At 40.5% G+C, this 25,013-nt stretch overlaps 2 protein-coding genes across 2 annotated transcripts; one reads left to right on the top strand and one right to left on the bottom strand.

Moving 5' to 3' along the window:
- Positions 1 to 1,585: 1,585 nt before the first annotated feature.
- Positions 1,586 to 14,108, top strand: LOC148373512 (heme-binding protein 1-like). Its single transcript, XM_088326077.1, has 4 exons — positions 1,586 to 1,892; positions 10,019 to 10,157; positions 10,966 to 11,146; positions 12,456 to 14,108. The coding sequence occupies exons 1-4, from the start codon at positions 1,815 to 1,817 to the stop codon at positions 12,631 to 12,633; spliced, it is 576 nt and encodes a 191-aa protein (XP_088182203.1). The 5' UTR covers positions 1,586 to 1,814; the 3' UTR covers positions 12,634 to 14,108.
- Positions 14,109 to 14,225: 117 nt separating this feature from the next.
- On the bottom strand, positions 14,226 to 25,010 carry wbp2nl (WBP2 N-terminal like). The gene is made up of 8 exons (XM_088326065.1): positions 24,842 to 25,010; positions 21,038 to 21,146; positions 20,791 to 20,929; positions 20,620 to 20,712; positions 20,326 to 20,526; positions 16,398 to 16,511; positions 15,818 to 15,900; positions 14,226 to 15,710 (listed from the first exon to the last, which is right to left on the bottom strand). The coding sequence occupies exons 1-8, from the start codon at positions 24,898 to 24,900 to the stop codon at positions 15,654 to 15,656; spliced, it is 855 nt and encodes a 284-aa protein (XP_088182191.1). The 5' UTR covers positions 24,901 to 25,010; the 3' UTR covers positions 14,226 to 15,653.
- Between the last annotated feature and the right edge of the window lie 3 nt (positions 25,011 to 25,013).

Here is a 25,013-nt window from a genome sequence, read left to right as displayed (position 1 = left end):
CCTTTCTCAGTTATGCCCCGTATTTAAGTAAATTCAGTGTTGCCCATAAACAAAACTGCAGTGGTATGGTCACGTCACAAGATCATCTGGATTGGTCAAGATTATTCTTCAGCGCACAGTCCAATGGGGCAGGAGGAGAGGAAGACAGAAGAAGAACTGGGCCGACAACATCAAGGAATGGAATGGTGCCAATTTTACCACGGCCCAAGAACTGGCCAGGAACTGTCAGCAGTGGAGAAAGCTGTCCAGAGTTGCGTCTCAGTGGTGCCCGACGACCTAAAGGACCCATCTATCCGTTATCTGCACCGCTTATCCTCAGAAGGGCCGCTGGGGACCTAAAGGACCAATATTCAATATTTCAAATAAAAATCCTGCACTAAAATTGCTCGCCTGTCAACTTGTATGTTTTCCCATATTTTATATGTTTGTTTAATCATTTCAAATTGGGGGTACAACTACTCCAGGGGTAGGGAACCCATAGCTTGGGACCCATGTATGGCTCTTTTCATGAGTACGTATGACTCTGAAATAAGATGTAACCATTGCACATCTATTTGTGGCGTTCCAAAGTCAAGTGATTTCATCCCGATTTTGGTCCATATAAAGCCGAAGCAACTTAATGCAGAAGTTCGATAAGAAACCATTTAAACTGATAAATAAAAACGCTGGCAAACGACTTTGATTGGGTGGGTGGATCCCTGCACACAGCGCAAGGCACTTCCTTCTTTCTCTCTCGCTCAGTGCAGTCTACACCGAAAGTGAATATGACGATATGCTTATCATTTGCAGTAATTTGTGACATTTTTCAAAAGAACTTTGCATGCACATTGTTTTGAAACAGTTATTAAGGACACATTTCATGGAAAAAAATTGTCTCAACACTCTTAACTGAAGGTGGAAGACAAATTGTAAATGGCATATTTACATTGATTTGGGGAGCAGGATTTAGCATTATTATCATTTCATACATTTGATTAAATCATCAAATGACACACAGTGAAATAAAATGTGCTGAAGAATTAGCTTTGGTCTAGAGAGCGCATTTTTTTCAATTTTGTCTGAAAATATATAATGTGGCTCTCTCAATTTCTTTTGAAAACTTTTTTTACTTTTATGGCTCTTTGGTTCAAAAAGGTTCCTGACCCCTGAACTACACAATTATTGTATGGGAGGAAAAAATAAAATACACTGCTATTTCCTGCAAGTGGGCAACGGGCTTAGAAAGATGCAGAAAGAATTATGTGTGTGGTTTATTTTGATGATGAAATAAACTTGTTTACACAAATTACCTTTGTATAGACTGTTTTGCTGTGAATAAACAGATGCTGCGTCGCTTAAGAAGGGGAATTACAGTCATTAATTAGGGGAGCTATTGGCTGAGGTTGACAGGTATGAAATGATCAAACAGGGAAACAGGTATGATAAAACAAAAACGGCAATTGCAGTTCCTTTTCCTATACTTTCCGTGGACATCAGAGTGGGTACAACCTCCCTCTCTCTCTCTCTCTCTCTCTCTCTCACTCTCTCTGTCTTCCTTACCCCGTACACCCCCCCCCCCCCCCCCCCTACACCCCAAAAAGGGAAACAGTGAGGCAGTGCGCATCTCCAACTTGTGGCCGCGAAAGGCGCACATAAGCATGATTTGACCAGGAGGCTGCAAACCAAGAAGCGACGCGCGCACTTAAAACCCCCAAAGGATACTGGTCCTGCGCAGTATCACGCTTGTCCACTTGGATTTGAAGCGACATTTGTCAAGTAGAAGGCTTCGGCTATCAAAGGTAGGAGGGGAAAGAGTGACAAAAGAATTGTGCGACATGTTTGGAATGCTCAAGAATTCGCTTTTTGGAAATACCGAGGAGACGGAATATAAACTTCTCAGCACGGAGACAAAGGTAAGGAAGGGCGCGTTTGTCCTATTTTGCTTGCATGTTACACCAATCGTATAATTAGTCAGAAGTGACAACCATGTATTCGTAGTTTCAATTTGTTTTTAAGCACTGTGAAGACGTTTGTGCAACCTGAGACCATCTGTGGTCAAGCTTTGGGCACTGAGCGAGCTCGGCCATTGCGGTAATGTCACAGCGACGGCAATGACCTTTCCAGATCTCTCGCTTTTCACTGGCGTCCTTTAAAAGAGAGACAGAGAGAGACAGAGACAGAAAGATAGAGACAGAGAAGGATAACAGTCCATTTATCGGTGTTGAATTAACAGTGGAAGTAAAAAAAAATGAATGGGTTCGTAATTAGGTATGCACAATAATTATTGGGTTGATGGTTAATTGACGTAACAGTTATCGGCCCCAAAGAGAAAAAATAATCAATAGCCACTTGCTAAAATATTTAATCATCCGACAGTACTTGCTAAAATGGTTCTAAGCGTTTAGGTTTTTCATTAGAATTAATTTCGATTCGTTCTCTGTACCTCTTTATATGAGAGTTTCTTTAAAGGGTTATTGGATTCAGGGGCTGTGTTCTTTGTTTAAATACATTAATATTTTTATTTTACATACAAAAATATACAAAAATGTTAAATCCTTTATGGGGCAAAGAGTCTTTAATATGTCACAAAAGCAAAGGACGTAATGTCATTGCCACAAAGTTTTTCAACAAAATATGATAGATAGATAGATAGATACTTTATTCATCCAAGTATGATAAAACAAAAACGGCAATGTATGTATCTATGTGTATTGTGTGTGTGATGTGACAGTCATTTAACAACCATTATTTCGGAACATATACTTTTTTCCTCAGTATCTGTTGTGCAGTGGTTGGCACATTCGCCTCACACGCGTTAGGTCTCCGGTTCAATTAAAGGTGGAAACATATGCCCGCCTGGAGAGGGATGGGCGCCACCAGGCTGTACTTGCCCAAGACACACCACAGGAAATGGTGCCCCTAGACCCAAGTGGTTAAGGGTTCCAACGAACCAACCAATCAGTTTTGTCAATTCTGAAGAGTTGTATGACGCTTTACACCGACAGCAACCGTGACCAGATGATGAAGGTGCAGAATCTGAGTCAGATCTGGAGACGTCTCCTGTTACTGCTATCCATGGAATCTGTTTCATGTGAGGTAGCAAACCCCCAAAAAACGGCCAGGCTGTATTTGCCCAAGACACCAACAGGAAGTGGTGCCCCTACAATCCTAATGGTTAAGAGATCTGTGAACCTTTAAAAGGGTACTTTAGTTTGTTCCTTTAACGTCTCCGTTCAATGAAGAAGAAAGTGCAGTCAAGCGTTAACGGGGTCGATGTCCTGCGGCCGCTACTACAGTATAGTCTTAACTGTCCAAGTCTTCCCTTGACCCAAAATCCAAAGCTGAAAAGGAATGAAGGCTGGGGCTGATATTCACACAAGCGGGTGCAAGCTTGTTACATTGATAGGCTAAATGAACTAATGATGTTTTATGCTCAAACAAGTCCATAAAATATGTTTTAATGAATGGAAGCAAAAACATATGGATATAGATGTGATTATCAATGTGCACTTCATCAACCCTCTTTTTGTGTAGGGTTGCCGCTTTGGATTTCAAACGCATACAAAAACTACATACATTTCTTGATTGCATCAAGGCTTCTTGATTTTGTCATAAATGTATATTTGAAAATTCATTCATTCATTCATTCATTATCTGCACCACTTATCCTCAGTAGGGTCGCGGGGGTGCTAGAGCCCATCCTAGCTCTCTTCGGGCAGTGGGCAGGGGACACCCTGAACTGGTTGCCAGCCAGTCGCAGGGCACACAGAGACAGACAACTCACTCGCTCATTCGCACAATTTGGACCGATCAATTAACCTGACATGCATATTTTTGGAATGTGGGAGGAAACCGGAGAAAGCCCACGCAAGCACGGGGAAAACATGCAAACTCCACTCAGGAAGGTTTGATCTCATGACCGCAAACGCGCTAACCACTGCACCGCCGTGCTGCCCCTATAATTTAACAAAATCAGGTAAAAAAAAAGCACTTCATTATGAAATGCTCAAATCTAATTTGTTACATTTGTGCTGTTAGGGTCGGTTTAACCCAGCTAAAAAAACAAGATTAAAAAACACTAGCTACAACCAAAACTGAAATCATAAGTGCATTAAACATATTGTACATCAACTGCAAGTAATATATTTGCAGAAAAGACACTAAAAGTGTCACTTTTCTGCCACACATACATCTTGACTCGTGCTTGCATACACATGAAAGTTCTTCCACACATTTTTTTACTCTGTGTTATTCCTTTTTTTTTTTTGGAACAAGTAATTGATCTTGATCCTTCTTGTCTGTTGTTTGTTTGGTTTTGCAAATTTTGTCAGAACCAGAACAGGAGGAGGACCCAGATGCGTAACGTTTACTCACAAGTTTATTAAGAAATAGAAGAAAACAAACGCCAGCGATCTGGTGCTGGCTGGATGAGGGAAACAAGCCGCTCACGGGATCGTAGCGTGAACGGAGTGTGAGATCGTAGCGTGGTAAAACAGTAAAAAATGGGTCGTTTAGCCGGAGCGGGAGATCAGAGCGTGGTCAAAAGGACATATATATATATATATATATATATATATATATATATATATATATATATATATATATATATATATATATATATATATATGTATATTCTCCCCGTGCTTGCAATGGCTTCCTCCAGGCACTCCGATGCATTTCAGGTTAATTGGCCGGTCCAAATTGTCCCTAGGTGTGAATGAGCGAGTGAGTTGTCTGTCTCTGTGTTCCCTGTGATTGGCGGGCAACCACTTCAGGGTGTCCCCTGTCAAGGTATGAGAAAAATGGATGATATATCATCATTTTAAGTCTATTTTCCATCGGATTTAAGACTAAGGTCACCACTGACCCACTAATACAGGGCTGCTTATCTGCAAGCTAACAAAGAGGAGGGTTAATATTCTTATTCCTCACATGTTCGTGATGCAAAGTGTGATTCATGTCTCTCCTCGCTTCATCCTCCTCAGCTGACTGTGACAGCTGCACTACTGCTTTTGGCTTGCTGTTGTTGATTCTGACTGTTGTTGATTGTGCTTGCTGTTGTTGATTCTGGACTCAAGTCAACTCAAATTTCTTTATGAAGCCCTCTAAAACAGTCACAAATGGAAATTCAATATCACCCCCAAAAAGTCTTAAATGATCTGATTATTTTTGCTTTATTTGTTTTTACTCTTTTTTTTCTTTAATTTGTTTTGCTGGGATTAATTTTGTTCTCACCGCAACATATTAGCATAAATTAATGGTGCTGTGATTCAAGAGGTAGAACTTTAAAGCTGCTTGATCTCTTGAGTTATAGGAGCTTAAAAGCTTTAGGTCAGAGATAACACTTCAAAACATTCACTTTCTTTTTCAACAGTGCTATCAGAATTGGAGGTTTTAAAATGTTTTAGTTCATCGATCTATCCATTATCTGCACCGCTTATCCTCAGTAGGGTAGCGGGGGTGCTGGATCCCATCCCAGCCATCTTCGGGCAGTGGGCAGGGGACACCCTGAACTGGTTGCCAGCCAGTCACAGGGCATACAGAGACAGACAACTCACCCGCCCATTCACACGTAGGGGCAATTTGGAGCGGCCAATTGATCTGAAATGCATGTTTTTGGAATGTTTGAGAAAACTGGAGTACCTGAAGGAAACCCACATAAGCACGGGGAGAACATGCAAACTCCACACAGGAAGGTTTGATCCCATGACCTCAGAACTGTGCCACGCACGCTAACCACTGCGCTGCTGTTCTGCTTGACAAAGAATTGAAAAAAAAACTGGGTGTGAGTCAGATAAAATCAACGAGGGGGATGTGAAGTCTATCGAGTTATCCTAATTGAGTTGATATCGAGATTACTTTCTCACCAAACATCAAATGTTGGATTTTGGGCAAAGTCTTGTTTTGTCAGTTTTAGATATAATTTAGTCGCAAAAAAAGACATCTATAATTTATTTTGGTTCTGCCCAAATTTTGTCCAAATATAGATACAGAATGTGTTTACCTCATCTAATGTGATCCAAATACAGCCCACAAATGTCATCTTTATTACTTTAACTTTTCAACCAAATCAAGACATATTTTGGGCATTAACTTAGGACCTTGGTAATGTATTCTTAACTTTTTTCAGCAATGTTTAGCTTGGAGTCATATATACTAAGCCAAATTACCGTGTTTTCCACGTTATAAGGAAACACCTAAAAACCTTAGATTTTTTTTTCAAAAGCTGATTGTGCTCCTTACAGTGCGGTGCGCCTTATATATGGATCAATATTGAGTCAACTGGTCTCGCAACTACGGTAAGCAGCCATCGACTCGATTTTCCCCCATAGTAGATGTAGTGCGCGGTGCATGCTGGGATATATATATACCGGCCTTCAATTTCCTAACCAATGTGTTCAATCATCATTTGAATCGGTCACTATTGGCTAAAGTTATTTGGAGGCAAAGAAGGCGGATCCTACTGTAGCGCCTTATAGTCCGGTGCGCCTTATATATTGAAAATGTATGACTATTTTTGGGGGGGTGCACCTTATAATCCAGTGCACCTTGTAGTGCAGAAAAGACGGTAATTGGGTTAGCTTCAGTTAGCTTACTCACAGTCAAAAAGGAAAAAAAAATCATGATATTATTGATTTGTATTCTGATTTTCACAATTAGTGTCTTCCCAAACACAAAGCAAAAGGAAAGGTACAAAATGGTCACTTGTTTTAATGAGCTTCATCCTCAATGAAAAAAGCACTCTTGTAAAGACAAAACTATTGTCATTCGAGCAAATATGTTCTCTCAGCATTCACTGGTTGCGAACGAGCCACCCATTTTACAAAACAATGTCTATCAAATCTCCAAACTAGACTTGACTTATAACAATTCATATTGAAATCAGAGCTGGTTACCTAAAACCCTTGGACACACATTTTACTCTGACACTACACACCGCTGAGAACTACAGGGAAGCAATCTGGTCATTCCACACACACGATGCAAAACTAATGTCATTAAAATCCTTATCAAGGATAAGTAACACTCCATGACCCACAAATAACTGTTCTTTTCCGCAAGCGGACACCCTCCCTAGGACCCAGATCTTTCTAACAGGCGTGGGCGGATTGATCCAAATACCAATATTATCATTCCTAAGCAAGTATTTGGATTCATACCATTGTCTTCCCAACAAGCACTATCATAGAAAGTATCCTGACCAGCTGTATCTCTGTGTGGTGTGGAGGCTGCAGCGCTACCGACTGGGGTAGTGTGAGGAGGGTGACGAGGACAGCAGAGAAAATCATCGGGACTTCTCTTCCCTCCATTCAGGACATTGGCCAGAAGCGCTGCCTATCCCAAGCTAAGAACATTATCAGGGATCCCTCTCACCCCCATCATGGACTGTTCACTCTGCTAGCCTCTGGGAAGAGGTACTGCAGTGTGCGGTGCAGGACCACCAGGTTCCACAATAGTCTTGTCCCCCTGGCCATTAGACTGTTAAATGGTCACTCAAACACATAGTAAATCTAAACTGCTGCTAATCTGTACATATGTGGGTTCTGTTTGACTTTTTGCACTACTGGCAGTTCTTTATAGCTAGCCACTCCTTGCACATCTGTTTCTCTGCACTATTGTACTTACAGCGTTATTGTTACAGTGTTATTGTTCTGTTTACCTGACTTGTTTACCTGACTGCCCATTTTGCACATCTGGTTGGCTACTCCTCTTGCACTATTTGCGCTACTGTAAAATACTATACATAGCCATAATTATTTAGTATATTATTAGCACTCAATACTACAACTCAATACAACATTTTATTTATATCTGTACATTCAAGGAAACTGTGCGGGTCAGATGTATCGACATTTCGTTCTGTATACACGTGTACTAGGATGACAATAAAGTAGATCTGAATCTGAATGAATCTGAATCTGATAATCTTTTCAATGGATTGTAATTGTTTTTACACTTCATTTTCACTGCAGACTTTATTTTAAAAATGTTGTGCAATGGAAGGTATTTTAGTTGTCTTGCTGACATTCTTATACAGTAGAACTATTTACATTTTTTATTCTGTCAAAGGGGCAGTGAGTATTATTTGACCACTAGATGTCGCTGTATTGTGGAATACACCCCAAAAAAATTCTAAAAAGCAAAAGGGAGAATACTAACTACGGGGACGAAAGTGACCCAAATTCACCATGATTCTCCTGGGGTTTTTTGCCCAGCCTTTTGAGGCTTTGGAGTACAGACGCTCCCCTACTTACGATCATTCGACTTACGTAAAACGGTAAAAATGATCATTTTTTTGGGGATGTCGAAAAATATCCGGACATTGCTGTAAGTTAGATTTTGTATTGTGTGCACCTTTTTCCGAGTATAGGACATTACTGTAGTGCTTTTTTCCGCCGCGTGGCATTGTGAGAGGTCACCCAGCATCCTCCCGAAGAAGAAATCTGGCTTCTACTTCCTGGTTTGTGTAAACATAACAACGTGTAATGTATCTTTGCTGAAGAACTTTGACGTTTTTGTTGTTTAATATCTGATGCATCCATTCAATATGGGTGGTGTAAAGTGTAAGAAAGAGGCGAGCCGTTTCTTTTTAAACAAAAGTGGAATAAGAAAGATTGATGCGGTTGAGAAAATGGTCGGAATGCTTTTTTTCAGCCACTTTTTACCACAGAGGAGGACCTCTTACAAAGTAAGTTAAACTGAACTTTAATTATCGTAATAGAGCATGTTATTTTATGAAATGTTTAATTTTTAGTCCAAAATAATACAGGTTACTTATACAAGCCTTAAACATACTTATATAAACCTTAAACATACAAAATATAGCACTGAAGCAACTTACGAAAAAATTCAACGATCGTCCTTAAGTAAGTAGGGCATCGTCTGTCCCTAGCAAGATGGCCGACGATGATGTCAGCTCCGTCTAGGTGAGACTCAGTTATGTCAAATAAATGGAAATGTCTTGACCTATGAAATCTAGTGGTCAAATATTACGATTACATGTTTAACCATCTCATCTCATTAGCTACACTGCTCAACCTCAGTAGGGTAACGGGGGTGCTGGATCCCATCCCAGCAATCATCGGGCAGTGGGGACACCCTGCACTGGTTGCCAGCCAATCGCAGGGCACACGGGGACGGAACTCACTCGCTCATTCACACCTAGGGACAATTTGGACCGGCCAATTCACCTGAAATGTATGTTTTTGGAACGTGGGAGGAAACCGGAGTGCCCGGAGGAAACCCACGCAAGCACGGGGAGAACATACAAACTCCGCACAGGAAATCTGGAGCTGGATTTGAACCCACGCAGGAGGTTCCCATGACATGAACTGTGCCGCACACGCGCTAACCACTGCGCCGCTGTGCTGCCCATGTTTAAATATAATTTGATCAAATATCATTCTGATCACTTTGCATTGAGTTCTTTTTCTTGACTCGAATGACTCAACAAAATTGGTAGTCTATGTTAAATATTCAGCGTGGGTGATTTCCTACCTTTGAAAAACAAGGAGTGATTCATAACATGTATAATCACATGAATAAAAGCGAGGACACATTTAAGAAAAGAACATCCTCAAAACATATTAAGGTCAGCAAGGAGTGAAGTAGGCTCCGCGTTAACCCTTCTGGTTCACTCGAAAAGACGTTTGCGTCGTGTCAACACAGAGCGCTGGAGGCTGGGGTCGTGTTTGCCCGCGTTACGTAACGTCGTGTATCTGCGGACGACAGTATTAAAATGTGTAGCCCGACTGAACCCGCTGCGGCAGGAGACGCTAGATCGCATCAGTGCGAATTTTGTTGCCCGCCAAATGAGCGTTTTGATGCGGGCCACACTCGTTTGGCACGATCTCTCGTGTGCAATTGTGCGATGGCGAACATTCCGCACTTGCACATACGCATTCGAAGTGCCCGCATCAAGGCAGTTAACCACATAACTGCGCTCGTGCATGAAAAAGGTGATGACCTTTTCAGCAAATGTGTGCCTTGCTTTCATTTCATCAACAATGTCTAAACAGCCCTTATTTTGTGCACGCAGGATGGGGTAAGCTTTGAGGTACGACGTTATGATGCTGCCAAATATGCAGTTGTTTCCTCCGAGGGCCGCACTTATGACCAGGTGACAGGCGAGCTGGTGAGGAAGCTGCTCATGTATATTGGTGGTAGCAACGAACAAGGTACGAAGTCCGGCTGGCTAACATCTTATTTGTGCCCATCACTGGACAAACAGCCTTTAAAACACAAAATCTGCTGTATAGCAGTGATCGGCCACCACCGGACCACAGACTGGTACCAGGCCATGAGTTGTTTGGAACCGTTCCGCACAGAAATAAAGGAATTGACCTCATTTATGCCTACACTGTATTTATTCGTGTAGACATGCATAGTTTTCCACCACCAAAAAACTAAAACCTTGAATGCACATTTTCCCAGGGTTGATTGTTGAGTTGACGAGTATCGCTAACCTCATTTGGTCAGCTTTGAATGCAGCAAGAATCAAACCTAAATTGCACCAAATGCCCATCAATGAGCCATTAACGCCACAGAAATTGTAAAAGCATTAGATTTGATGTCATAATCAGACTATCTTTAGACATGACGTCATGTTGTACTATGTTGTAATGCAGCAATATGGGAAAGAGTTCGTCCAAAACAACTCTTTATGACGTGAGTAAAAATAGTGTGATGATGACGTGAAATGTAACACTTTTTCTTGTGTCATCTAAATCACTAATGCTCAAGTGTTAGCACAGTGGATTTGGGCTTGGTATTTTTATCCATAGTTATTGATATCATCATGAATGTTATTATTGTGTCGGGCTGCGAAAATATAATCAGACGTTGTGCAGAAATGGTTGCTGACCACTGCTGTAAAAGACAGTATATCTCTCAAAGTTATTTTTGTGTGTGGATATGTGAGCCAATTTCTCCTTGGAATACTGTTGTATGTTCCAATTCCGATATTTCCATTCCTCTGTCGATAAGGTGAAGCCATGGGGACGGCGGCACCCACCATTATAACAGTCTACCCTCGAAATGACGGCGTTCTATCCCGTCGCTTGGTGGTCGCCATCCGCATCCCTACAGTCTACCAACAAAGCCCCCCGACACCGACGGACAGCACCATTAAGGTTGAGGAGAGGCCCGGCATGACTGTTTATACACTGTAAGAATTTTAACTTTGTATAAGTCTTAAACAGTCGTTCATTATAACCGTTTTGTAACAGTCTTAAGCAGTCTAAGTTTTTTTAAATGTCTGTAACTGGTTATATCACTCAAGTGGCATGCCGGTGGACAAGTGCATTTACAAATGTGACATGTAAAATCTCTCAGACATTACTTTAGTTTGTTGGTGACTCATTTGTCTATGTGGTGCAGTTTTCACTACAAAGTGACAGGACACATACTAGTTTGTTTTTGTGGAAAATGAGTTTTTTTAAACCCTTGCTCTAATTGACGGAAAATGTACAGCAAGTCGTTTTTCATTTCCAAACCTACAACAGGAGACTTTTTCAGTTGGAGCTACGATTTTGTCCTTCAGTCACAAAGCTAAGAATGGAAAAATGTGTCAAGGTTTTTATCTTTTGGTAAATTTTACGAAACACCAATAGTCAGCGCATGTGCCACAAAGTTCCGAGATCTATAGTGATAAGCTTAGCCCTGTATGTAGTCATTCAGTTTCAGGATCGTGTGTTTACTTTTTCGGTGTTGAGCTTTGGTTCATCAATTGAACTGTAAACAAATGTTACTGGGAATAATTATCGCCTACAGTATATTTGCCTTATTATGATTTGTCCAAGGCGTAGATGAGGAATAATGCGTGTATATGTTATGGGGAGTACGCGGTTTTTTGTTGTTGACAGTTTAACTATCGATGAACGCATCCACAGCTGGTCAATTTTCAAATGAAGCAGTCATACCGCTCTTCCCCCAACATCAGAAACTCCAGATTCTTCCCAGCACAGGGGCCGTGCCACAGACCCTAACTCAATAAATTGTACCTGCCAAAGATGCACCAAAGAAAGTGGTGCCCCGACGACCCATGCTTAAACTGAACAGGTTTTAACTGTAGCAGTTTGTCAACAATTCATGTAGCTGTCTTTAACTAGTTTTTTCAAAACCCTTAAACGGTCTTCAACAGTTTTCAAATCACTAGCAGTATAAGTTTTTTAAACAGTTTTTAACAGCCTTTAAACAGTCTTCTACCATGGTCTTTAGTACTGTAGTCTTAATCAGTGTTAAGCTGTGTTTTAGTCTTAAAGCATTTTAAACTGTCTTGAACAGTTTGAAACACTCAATTCTTTCAACTGTCTTCACAGTGTGTAACAATGTATAAAAGTCCTAAATAGTTTAATATCACCTTTAATAGTCTTAAGCAGTCTGTCAAATTCTTAGTCCCTCCAAATTGTGAGATTGGCTGTATTGAGGCTATTCCTATTTGACTATATTTTCTCAATGTTTTCTTTTCTCTACAGGCAATTTGGAGGGTATGCTGGGGAGAGTGAGTTCCGAGCAGAAGCCTTGCGTTTGACCCGCACCCTTGGCGAGACGGCCCCGTTCCAGCGCAAGCAATACTTCTGTTGCAGTTACGACTCGCCGCTCAAGCCCTACGGACGCCGCAACGAGGTGTGGTTTATACAGGAGGAACCGTAGGTTGCCCCTTCCTGCTTCTTCCACCAGACTGCTCTCTTCGCTGACAATCCCACAGATGTAACTGTTTGACCAACAGACAAGACTGTGACATTGTTGTCTGGTTTGTATTTGATTAATTTCTTACTTCGTTAAGTGTGTTTATCTAAGTGTTGTTTTTTGTGGGTCCAGATTATGTAGTTCACTTTGGATCATAGAAAACACAACATTGTTTTCTAAAAAAAAAAAAAAAAAAAAAGGTAAAGTAATGGGCTACATTTACGTGCAGAGAATAGTCTGAATGGGATCAGGATTTTAATTTTTGGAGCAATCCAAAATAATCGTATACATGACAAGTGACAAAAGAACATCGTCGTTTAATGCAGTTTTCAAGCAATCGGTTCGGGGAGCAAGCACGTGCGACGTAACTATGCAAATAACCGTTGTTTTTTTGTAATTCACCAAAATTAATGAAGTACCATGCTTGTCTTTCTTGCTCCAAAACTGTGTTCTATTGCTGTGTCTTACGTGTTTAAAAGAGTTGCTCTTTGGCATTTTCGCTGTGGTTGCAGAAAATACAATGGCCATTTCCTAGTAAAATCAACCCATACACAAGGCTTTCAACTAGTAAGCCAGACTCATTTATTTGTTTGCAATACCAAAATATCTTAGATGAGGGTAAACTGTGCATGTGCAGTAATGCGCACAGGTAAACGGAATATTGGAATGGGCGTACATGCACAAGTATTCGGATAATGAAAGGAATAACTCAGTCTACTCGCAGTCAGACTTAAGACCTTAATCAGGTTTCTTTGTGTGTTCACACTGGTTAACATAACAAGAATACAAGCAATTGTCCGATTTCAACCGGAACGTTTTCTGCATTAAATGTTCCCATTGTCTTGTGTTAGATGCAGCAGTAGAAATTCAAGGAAAAAAGAAACCTGCATCAGTTAACCTTTACCCACAAGTGTTTGACTCAGGAGCTTGTTTACTTCTTGTTTGAGGAAGAGCACTTAAAGCTCAATTTAAACTGAAGTAGGTTTTTTTTTCTGGGCCTGAGGTTTCAAGCCTCTATTGAGATGGAATAGTGTAGTAAAAATTACAAAAACTCAATTGTTACTCGTACATATAATTGTAGTACACTATGTGTGTGTTTAAGGTTGTTCTGGTGATTACAACAAAGAAATACTATTTTTATATTAAGCGACAAACAAGACCTTCCTGTTTTTCAATCAGGGAACTGAAAAGACACTAAACATCATGGCCATAAAGTGAAATATATATTGAATGGATGACACCTTACCATAGTTTTCCAGTTGTATTTTGATGATTAACTTTGTGATAGTCTGTTTCATGTTTTCATGTATTTGTGCAGTGTATATTTTTTTGTTGCATTCCTAAAAATATTGATGATGCATTTGTAGTGTGAACACCTATGGCATCAATGAAAATGTGTAAAGTTTCACTTGTATGGCAAAAATGAATAAATCCTTTTTAAAATAGGTTCATCGTAACATCTGTATTGTATTATATTGTTTTAAAGTAGTTTTATGAATGTTATCAAAAGGCAAAACACAACAAGATATAATATGCGACTCAAAAATTACAAAAAAAAGAGTAAATGATACATTTATTAGATTTAAGTTCAACAAAATGCATCAGAGAATTAATTTATAGACAGGAAAGATTAAAGCTGCAATGAAAATCCTTTCATGGTGTGAAAAGACCTGTAAATAGGCGGTAAGCACTAAACAAGAAATAAACGTTAAGCTCTCGGGACTTTTCAGTGGAGGCCAAACACCGCTGGTGTAAATGATGAAAGCTGGTAACCACATACTGACCCATTTACAAGAAAGGTTTCAGCTTGCCTTTGCATACATTTGAGGCCAAGCCAACAGGGTCACTGAGGTGAGCCCTGCTATTCCACTACTAGCAACGTAAACTAAGAATATTGCACAATTCAATACATGTTTTTATGTACACAGAAAGAAATTGGGTTAACGTGAAAATATATTAATGGTTCCCGATAGATTGTAGAACAGTCAGCAAAACATGTATTGCCGGACTTAGCATTTATTAAAGCGGAGAGTGCAAGACTAAAATCTCCTTCTATCTTACACGAAAAACAAAGACTCCATTAAAAACTTGTTGAACCACACAGCAAATAATCAGCAAAATATATCACTAAATAAGTTTGTTAAAAGCTACAAGAATGAACACCAAGAAAGTGTGTGGGGTTTAGAAAAATAAATTCTTTATCCAGCTCCAAATTGTGCTCTCGATAGCATAGTAACAAATTGTACCGGAGCTGCTCAATGCAACAATTTGAATCTGAAATGTTTCTCCCAGGTGTGGCCGAAAAACTGCAAGCTTTGCAGATTATCCCAACACCACAAGGATTGAGGATTTTAGACATTTTTCTGTAGTGCAGTAGCACATTCGATGGAAATATTCGTTGGCCTGGAGAGAGATGGGTTCCACCGGGCTGGACTTGCCCTAGACACATCACAGGAAATGGTGCCCAGTATGTTTCAAAAAATGCGATATCCTTTGAATAGCAATAATCTATTACTATAATGTATGTATTTTCCTGTATTATCTCACGAGTGGATAATTTCTATTAAAAAAAAAAAAGTAATCTGCCATAATAGTGTTTGGCAGGAGTTGGATTTCAGATTTGACTTCTGCAATGTCTCAGGCAGTGCGCATATTGAACATTTGTGAAATTATTCACATAATCAGCCTGCTTTTAAATTTCTCATTCAGATTGGGAAGAATCAATCTTGTGATTTTCAACATTAATACTTCTTAATTTAATTTGCCCTAATCATGTACTTATTTACATCTCAAAGGATATCAAGTTTTCGAAACACCTTGTCATTTGGGCCATTACAAAATATTGGAAATATATAGGCCAAAGAGTTTCGTAAAGCAGCTTTTTGAATTTGGGGGAAAAGTTGTAATTGTGTTTTGTAATGTGTCGTACACAGTGACCAAGGATCCACCCGACGAAGTGACAGCAAAGTCCAATATCCTGATATTTAGTTGGTTTTCTTTTCAGGAGTGTTTGGGTAAGGTGCATATGGAGGAGGCTGCTCCTTTATGGGGGGAAACACATATGTCGTAAATACACGAGTACGAAGCACCGAGACGGAACAGAGTCAAAAGGTTTTCTTCTCACTGGAATAACAGGAAAGTATCTTACTGTGGGCATGTAGACATTGTGTGGATTGCTGGGATTGTAGTAGGCATTGCCCGCTGCTTCGGCAGCTTTTGCGTTACCCGGCCCTGAAACAAAAACACACACTTGAACGACAACACAAGGAACCAAGGGAGGGAGGAAGGAGTTATGGAAGGAAGGATTGGATGGATGGGAAAAGATTTTGTTTTTATGGGGATATTTTAACCCAGAGGTCGGGGTTCTTTTTGGCCCAAAAAGCCATAATGGGAAAACATTTTGATTATTTTATTCGAGAGCAAGCCATACCATATATTTTAAGATAAAATTCAACAAAACCGCCAAACTCGCTCTCCAGACAAATGCTAACTCTTCAGTGCATTTTATTTCACTGGGTGTCATTTGATGATTTGATAAAATCTACAAAATAATAATAATGCCAGAGCCTTTGTCCCATATCAATATTAACATGCTTCTCCCTAACGTTTTAGATCAGGGGATGGTGTCATTGTGGCTATACGAATAAATGTGACTTGACTTAAGAGTGTAGAGGCTCATTTTGACCTAAATTATGGTTTTAAAATAAAATGCAGGCAGTTTGTCAGACCTGGAGGAGATGGAGCGGTCCAGTTCTGGGGAGGTGTGACCCAGTTTTGAGGTGGGCCTGGATATGGAGGAGGTGGCGCCATGTAGTCAGAGCCTGCTGGGTATGGGTACATTCCTGGAACAAATCAAGGTCGTAAACATTCACGGTATATAACAGAAACATCACTTGGAGGTCAGCAATCCAAACTTCTACTTCAGAATAAGTAGTAAAACAAGCACTGATGGTTCATCTGTCTAACAGCCATTTTTGTTATTTTATGTCGCATTAGGTTATACTGCTGGTTCTATGATGGTCCTCTTTAATCATTAAAAACATTCTTTGCATGTCAATAAAGTACAAAATAGTTACTAAATAACAGTAACATCTCTTTGTGTCATCTTTAGGGGTGGGTGGATAAATCCTAATTTTGATATTATCAATATTATGGAAGTATTTGGATCAGATTGATACCTATGTCCTTGGATCGATAGAAATATTTCTACTGATTTTCTTATGCTGTTTAAGTTTGCAATGTAGTCATTTAATAAAAATGAAACATTTTAGTGTGAAAACTCTTTGTGATGTGTGTGCGCGCTGGGGTCGCGTAGTGATGACGTCACGTTGCGCTGTCCAGGCGCCGATCGAAGGTGGCGCGTCACGTCGAGCTTTCATAATTTTCTTCATTGTATCGCTTTTCTTTATCTCTACAACCTACTCTATCGTGCAATATTCTAGAGAAGAACTACTGTTACTACGCCCTGTGGATATTACGCCTTTTAACCCCCCACTTTTATCGGATATTGACAATTTTAATGCTGATATTAGGAACAAGAGTCGTCGGGTTTGAACCCATAAACGGGGAAGAAGAGGTGGATTATTGGTAAAAGCCAGAAGAAAAAATGGACGTACTCCTATTCCTAGTATAGTGCTTGGTAACGTTCAGAGGCTTTATAACAAAACTGATGAGTTGTTTATGAGGAAAGATTTCCGTGATTGTAACGTTCTTTGTTTTTGTTAAACTTGGCTAAAACCATCACATCCTGATTCCTTAGTCCAGCCGCCGGGATTTACGATTTTCCGTCAGGATCGGGACACAGATATCACAGGTAAATCCCGAGGAGGCGGAGTGTGTTTTTTGGTGAACGACAGCTGGTGTACGGATGCTCGGATTATATCCAGTGGATGTTCTGCTGATTTGGAAGACATGACCATTAAATGCAGGCCTTTCTATGTTCCTCGAGATTTCTCATCATTGACCCTCACCGCAGTATATATCCACCCCAGGGCCGACGCCGATGTCGCACTAAAAGGATTAGCAAGCGCTATATCCAAGTACGAAAACAAGGATCACAACACCCTATCCTTAGTATTAGGTGATTTCAACCAGGCCAATCTTCGTTCCGTACTACCAAACTATAAACAACAAGTCACATGTCCAACCCGTGGTGACAAGATCCTCTACCACTGTTATTGGCAAGTGAAGAAGGCGTACAAATCTGTCAATCGGTCAAGTCTGGGGAATTCCAATCACTCCATAGTACTACTCATACCCGCCAACAAACAACAGCTCAAGCAAGTTCCACCTCCCAAACGTACCCATCTGACCCGGTCACCAGCTGATGTGGATAAACTGCGTGGATGTTTGGAGTGCACTGCACGGAAGTACTCAAACACGGGAATGACATCAACGAGTACATGGACACGTGTCGGATTACGTACGTTTCTGCCAGGAGCTCTGTCTATCCTACTACGTCCGAAACGCGGTACTCCAATTTAAAATCATGGTTCAACAAGTCCATCCAGAAATTGATCTGTGCCAAGGACGCCGCCTATAGACACAAGGACTCGGCCCCCGACGCTTACCGCCAAGCGAAATCAGCGTTGACAAAGGGTGTTAAGGCCGCCAAACGTTCATTCCGCGATAGGGTAGAGGTACAATTCGACACTCGTGACTCCAGAGCTTTATGGTCAAATTTGAAGCTCATAACTCAGTACAAAGGACAAAGAAGACTATTGGTAATGTGGAAGCTACTCTACCCGATCAGCTCAATGACTTTTATGCCCGATTTGACAAGGACAATAGTAGTACTCCAGTGCCAGCCCCGGTGACCGAGGACGACAATGCTTTGATCATCAGTGAAGAGGAGGTAAGACGTGATTTCGGGAGGTTGAAAGAGAGGAAATCACCAGGCCCCGATAAACTCTCACCCCGCCTTCTCAAAGAGTGTGCTTCTCAACTTGCCACTGTCTTTTACTGGTAATTGGTCTTTGAGTTCTGCTACTGTACCCTCGTGTTGGAAGCGGGCTACAATTGTACCGGGGAAGAAGAACAATGTCTCATTGTTTGAACGATTATAGACCCATAGCACTCACGTCCGTGATCATGAAAACTTTCGAGAAGATCGTATTGAAATTCATGAAGTCCTTTCTACCATCAAATCTAGATCCGTACCAATTTGCGTATCGTGCTAATAGAAGTGTAGATGATGCCATTCCAATTTGTATTCATGAGATTCTAAGTCATCTTGAGCATAGGGAATTCATACATTAGGGTTTTATTCATAGATTTTAATTCGGCTTACAACACTATAATTCCTTCTAAACTGCATTTTAAACTTCTTCATGACCTCAATTTTCCCGTTTTACTATCAAATTGGATTTTAGATTTCCTTCTCAATAGAGAACAGTCCGTTTGCATTGGTGAGAAAGATTCATGTTCTATTGTCCTCAACACTGGTACGCCTCAGGGCTGTCCATTGTCTCCAACTTTGTTTTCCCTATTCACACATGATTGTCAATCCAATTCTGACCATTCACAATTCGCTAAATATGCAGACGACACCACGGTTACTGGCTTTATTTCAAATGGAGACGAAACTGAATACCGAGCAGAAATTGATTCACTTTCCACCTGGTGTCATGAGAGTAATCTGTTATTGAATGTAGGTAAAACTAAGGAGATGATAATAGATTTCCGTACTAAGCCTCCCCCGCATGTGCTGCTGTCAATTAATGGTAGCGAGGTGGAACTGGTCCATTCATTCAAGTTTCTGGGTACTTACTTGTCAGCTGACCTCAAATGGACTGCCAATGCTACTGATATTCTTAAGTCAGCCAGACAAAGGCTCTACTTCCTTCGTCAACTCAAATCATTTGGAGTCCCTCAATCCATTCTAGTCAATTTTTATCGTGCTATCATTGAATCCGTTTTAACTAGGTCAATCACAGTTTGGTTTGGTCGCGTCAATCAGAAAGAATTGTCAAAGATGGAATCAGTAGTGAGGACGGCAGAGGAAATAATAGGTACAGACCTCCCGTCCCTGCAAAGTATCTACATTGATCGAACTAGAAAACGGACACTAAAAATTATTGACGATCCCAGTCACCCTGCTCGCAGGTACTTTGATTACCTGCAGTCAGGTCGCCGTCTTCGCTCCATTGCGAGCAAGACTTCACATCTTAAAGAGAGTTTTTACCCTTACGCTATCCGTATGTTCAACGGGAATTTATTTAGGTTATTATGTATAGTATTATTATGCCAACGGCGTTCCTCCGACCTATTCTACTCCAGTCTTGTTATTTACATATTATTTCTTTTTAAACTTTTTAAAATAATTACCTTGTATTATACGCTACAATATCTTTTTTACTCGATTCTTTTAAATCTATTATTTTATCATTATGGAGTGTCAAATGATTTTTTGTATATATCATGTTTATAGTTTATACTGGCTGAATAAATAAATACAATACAAAAAATTATTATGATTATAAACTAACTCAAGGGGGAGGGGGGTCAATTATTCAATGATCATGACATTAGTCAGCAAAAAGCATTGATATCGGATCGGAATTAATGGATACTACCCTGTATTTACTTGGATCGGGTCGATAGTATCGTCCACCCCTAAATATCCGTCTTTATAACAATCCAAACTGGAATCCAAACCTGGAGGAGCTGTTGGGTAGGGGTAGCCCATGTTGACAGCAGCAGCCGGAGATGGCGGGTAGAATCCGTTCTGCGGAGGAGGAGGTGCATACGGGTAACCTGGGGGAGCAGGCGTAGCCGGGCCGTACCCGTTCATCATTCCGGGAGACGGGTAGCCATGGTATGAAGCGGCACCATTCTGGGCGGGGGATCCACGGGAAGCTGCAAGTCAGAGCGGAAAGGCGCTTTGTAATGACTTTGGGCAACAAGGTGTGGCAACAAAACGTTGCAATAATGGAAAGTCACAAAGAAAACCATTTGTGGCGAGTTTGAAGAGATGCTGGCCGAGATCGATGGCTCCCCCATTAGGGAATGACATCTTGAAGTGGGCTTGACCCTCCCACCCACCTGCCAAGAAAAGACGTAATTTCATTTGGACACCTTTTTTTGTTTTTTAAACAATACAAGTCAATAGAGTACACCCACCACCCGGCTCAGCTGATACTGTCCCTTTAATATAATTGGCAGCAAACACCGGTTGTTCGATGCTGCAGCCCTTCATTAGATAATAGGGGAACATGGCAGAACCAAGGCAATCCTTCGTATTGCTGGACACAAACACCATCTAAGTCAGGAAGAGCACATGGTAATACATAAGGACTTAGGTCAGAACAATGAAGTAATAACAGAAAATGTGTGAGCAAAGGACTCATATATAATTTAGGAGGAATACCCTGTATGGTGTGAGGTACACGGTGCCCTTCTTGGTCCCCTTCAGTAGGTCTGTTTTGCAGGCGACATCACTGAAGCACAACTCTACATTCTTGCATTCCCTCAATACGCTGGAGACAAATGAGGAAATCAAAGTCAGACTTAAAAATTAAAAATGCACTTGAATAATTTTAGTTCTTTATACAACAAAATTAAACATTTCCTCATTGAACTAAACATCTCCACCGTAAAAAAAGGTGGAGTCACAATTACATGTGCCTTTGCTGTCTTTTAACACTCAAGGTGCCCTGAAAATAGCAATAAGCAAAATGGCCAGGCGTTTCCGGGCCAAAAGAAGATTGCATTTGGCTGCTTGGAGCAGACAGTGGTCGAAACTGCAGTACCCAATTTAGTCGGAGGGTGTTTGAGACCTTATAAAAGCAGATGTTTATCAATGGTGGTACTATTTATTGGGGGTGCATTGACACTAAACATATATGAAGACACTTGCGAAGGCCTAATATAAAACTGTATCTATTCCCAAAAATTGGTTCAGCCGTTTCGGAGCTTATAAGCCACATAAGCACATACACACAAATCAGGTAATTATTGATTTAGATTATAGAGGTTGGATTTAGATGGATCTGCACGCCTACACTTTACCCTTTAACGTTTTCATGGTGTTGGCTACTTCAGCAACATTAAAACAGCAACAACACACACAAGCGTACAAGTTTTGTTTATTTAAACATATAGCGGGAGCAAAATGGAGTGTGGTTGAAGTCTTAATGACAAATGAGTGTATTTTTTTAAAAATCTTCAATTGGCGTGGGCATTGTAAAACACAAGCAAAAAAATAGAGTGGGAACAAAACATTTTAAATGGTAACTGTCGTCAATCAAATCCAACCTCTTTTTAGGAATTGAACAGCACCAATCAAATGTGCCACTTTTATTTTAATGTGCCGTGAGGATCCTCAAAAATGATGCCGGCTTTTGCAAAAGATGAACAACCGATCCAACAGACATAAAAACCCAAATATTTACGATCCACCCAGAATGATAGCTTTTCTTGTTTTTTTTCACATGAAGCCCCACACAAATAAGGCGCCATAACTGAAACGTCTTTGACGATCAGCCCCATTAGCAAAGGACATGTTCCCCACACACTAAACATCATTTATACAGGACTGTCTCAGAAAATTAAAATATTGTGATAAAGTTCTTTATTTTCTGTAATGCAATTAAAAAAACAAAAATGTCATACATTCTGGATTCATTACACATCAACTGAACTATTTCAAGCCTTTTTTTATTTTAATATTGCTGATTTTGGCTTACAGCTGAAAAAACTCAAAAATCCTATCTCTAAACATTAGAATACTTCCTCAGACCAAGTAAAAAAATAATTTTATAACAGCAAAACTAAATCAAACATTTGAAAATGTCCATTGATGCACTCAGTACTTGGTCGGGAATCCTTTTGCACGGATTACTGCATCAATCCGGCGTGGCATGGAGGCAATCAGCCTGTGGCATTGCTGAGGTGTTATTGATGCCCAGGATGCTTCGATAGCGGCCTTCAGCTCATTTGCATTTGTAGGTCTGGTGTCTTTCATCTTCTTCTTAACTATACCCCACAAATTCTCAATGGGGTTCAGGTCAGGGGAATTAGCAGGCCAATCAAGGACAGTAATGCCATGGTCAGTGCACCAGTTACTGGTAGTTTTAGCACTGTGGGCAGGTGCCAGATCATGCTGGAAAATGAAATCCTCATCTCCATAGAGCTTTTCAGCAGATGGAAGCATGTAGTGCTCTAAAATCTCTTGGTACACAGTTGCATTTACTCTGGACTTGATGAAACACAGTGGACCAACACCAGCAGCTGACATGGCTCCCCAAACCATTGCTGACTGTGGGAACTTCACACTGGATTTCAAGCAACTTGGATTTTGCTCCTCTCCAGCCTTTCTCCAGACTCTGGCGCCTTGACTTCCAAATGAAATGCAAAACTTGCTTTCGTCTGAAAAGAGGACTTTGGACCACTCTGCAACTGTCCAGTGCTTCTTCTCCATAGCCCAAGTCAGACGCTTCTTCCGTTGTCTTGAGTTCAGAAGTGGCTTGACCATGGGAATACGGCTATTGTAGCCCATTTCCCGGACACGTCTGTGAACTGTGGCTTTTGATACCTGGACTCCAGCTTCAGCCCACTGTCTTTGAAGCTCCCCCAAATTCTGGAAGCGGCTCTTCTTCACAATTTTGTTAAGGCTGCGGTCATCTCTCTTGGTTGTGCAGCGTTTCCGGCCACATTTTTCCCTTCCAACAGACTTTTTGTGGATATGCTTTGAAACTGCACTCTGTGAACAGCCTGCTCTTTGAGAATTTTCTTTTTGTGTCTTACCCTCCTGATGGAGGGTATCAATGATGGTCCTCTGGACAGCAGTCAGATCAGCAGTCTTCCCCATACTTGTGATTTAGTTTACTGAACCAAGCTGAGTGTTTTTAAGGCTCAGGAAACCCTCGCAAGGTGTTTCAAGTTAATTAGATGATTCAGGTGATTAGTTGAATAGCCTACTTGTATACTTTTTCATGATATTCTAATATTTTGAGATAGGATTTTTGAGTTTTCTTAAGCTGTAAGCCAAATTCAGCAATATTAAAATAATAAAAGGCTTGAAATAGTTCAGTTGATGTGTAATGAATCCAGAATGTATGACATTTTTGTTTTTTTAATTGCATTACAGAAAATAAAGAACTTTATCACAATATTCTAATTTTCTGAGACAGTCCTGTAGAGAGGCTTCAAGTTGACACGTGTTTGGGATCTCGTGACTATTCAGGATGGCAAAATCGGTTATGTAGCGTATTTCTGCGATCTCACAGTGTTCCTAAAATATTTCTGTAAATATACAGAAAAGGCTGATGTACGTGGAAAGTAATTCACACTGAAAAAAACAGTATGTGATTGCAATACCAGTGCTAAGGTAAAGAAATCAAGATGCCCATAGTCAGTGGGCGACGCAGAGTCCCAGTTCAACATTGATGGTGATGCGTGGAAATAAAACATGCACATATACGTTCTTTCATATATCTTTCATTCATAATGAATGGGCATCCTTTTTATTTTTTATTTTATGTTCTATGTTCATTATTTTGCATTTTATTTTTTATTTTATTTTTTGTTAACGGAACATCCATTGCTGCCTGGTCATGCTGGTAGGGAATGACCTCATGTGCGGTCCATTCTCAAGGTTTCCTCATTTTCTCATGCTGAGGTTTTAGAGCTTTTCCCTGCCCTCATGTTGGTTTTAGATCAGGGGATAATGTAATAATAGTCGGTAGATTGTCATAGTCTTTGCTTTCCTTTGAGACTACTTGTGAATAAGGGCTATACAAATAAACATGTCTTGACTTCAATAACTTCAAAGTACAAATTGCATAATGAATATCTCAAGTCCATGACACGGTTTCAAGAGATTTTACATCAAAAGGGAGCCAACGAAAGCATGGTAACATAAGACAAGATGGTGTCATGTGTAATATGTGTTATGTCGATATCGAGGAAGAGACTAACTTCCTGTTTTGAAAGTTAGCTTAGTCAAAAAACAAGAATAGTTTACCGACACCGATCGAAAACGACCGACAAATATGCCGTTCTTATTTAAAAAAAAAACATCTTAAAACCCCATTTTGAACACGCCCCGCGGCACAGGAATAGCTAATATGCGCTAATGCTAAACTAGGCCACTAAGCTTGATGTGGATTGGAAACTAACAAGCATGTTTTCCACTGAAATACCACAGCAAAAATTAAAAGGAAATCCTTACCTTTCCCCGTTGTTTATTAACACTCCGCCATTTTGAGAGTGATTTCTGTTCAAAGCCATGTTAGCAGAATGACGCACTGAGTTCTGTTAGAGAGAGTTTGTTTGTGCTCGACTGACAAGAAACGTCAGTCGCGTGACGTCACCAAAACCAGCAGGACTTTGGTAACTTCCGG

This window comes from Urocampus carinirostris, chromosome 1, assembly GCF_059441175.1.
Source record: "Urocampus carinirostris isolate Australia breed hairy pipefish chromosome 1, RoL_Ucar_1.0, whole genome shotgun sequence".
Lineage (NCBI taxonomy): Eukaryota > Metazoa > Chordata > Actinopteri > Syngnathiformes > Syngnathidae > Urocampus > Urocampus carinirostris.
This window is presented reverse-complemented; position numbering and strand designations above follow the sequence as displayed.

Excerpts from the sequence above, each read along its gene's own strand:
- LOC148373512 (XM_088326077.1), top strand. The coding sequence starts at position 1,815 with ATGTTTGGAATGCTCAAGAATTCGCTTTTTGGAAATACCGAGGAGACG. Across the intron at positions 10,158-10,965 it reads TGGTGGTAGCAACGAACAAG|GTGAAGCCATGGGGACGGCG; the intron begins GTACGAAGTCCG and ends TCTGTCGATAAG. Across the intron at positions 11,147-12,455 it reads GGCATGACTGTTTATACACT|GCAATTTGGAGGGTATGCTG; the intron begins GTAAGAATTTTA and ends TTTTCTCTACAG.
- wbp2nl (XM_088326065.1), bottom strand. The coding sequence starts at position 24,900 with ATGGCTTTGAACAGAAATCACTCTCAAAATGGCGGAGTGTTAATAAAC. Across the intron at positions 20,527-20,619 it reads CTTCAAACTCGCCACAAATG|CTTCCCGTGGATCCCCCGCC; the intron begins GTTTTCTTTGTG and ends TCTGACTTGCAG. Across the intron at positions 15,901-16,397 it reads GACCGCTCCATCTCCTCCAG|GGCCGGGTAACGCAAAAGCT; the intron begins GTCTGACAAACT and ends TTTTTGTTTCAG.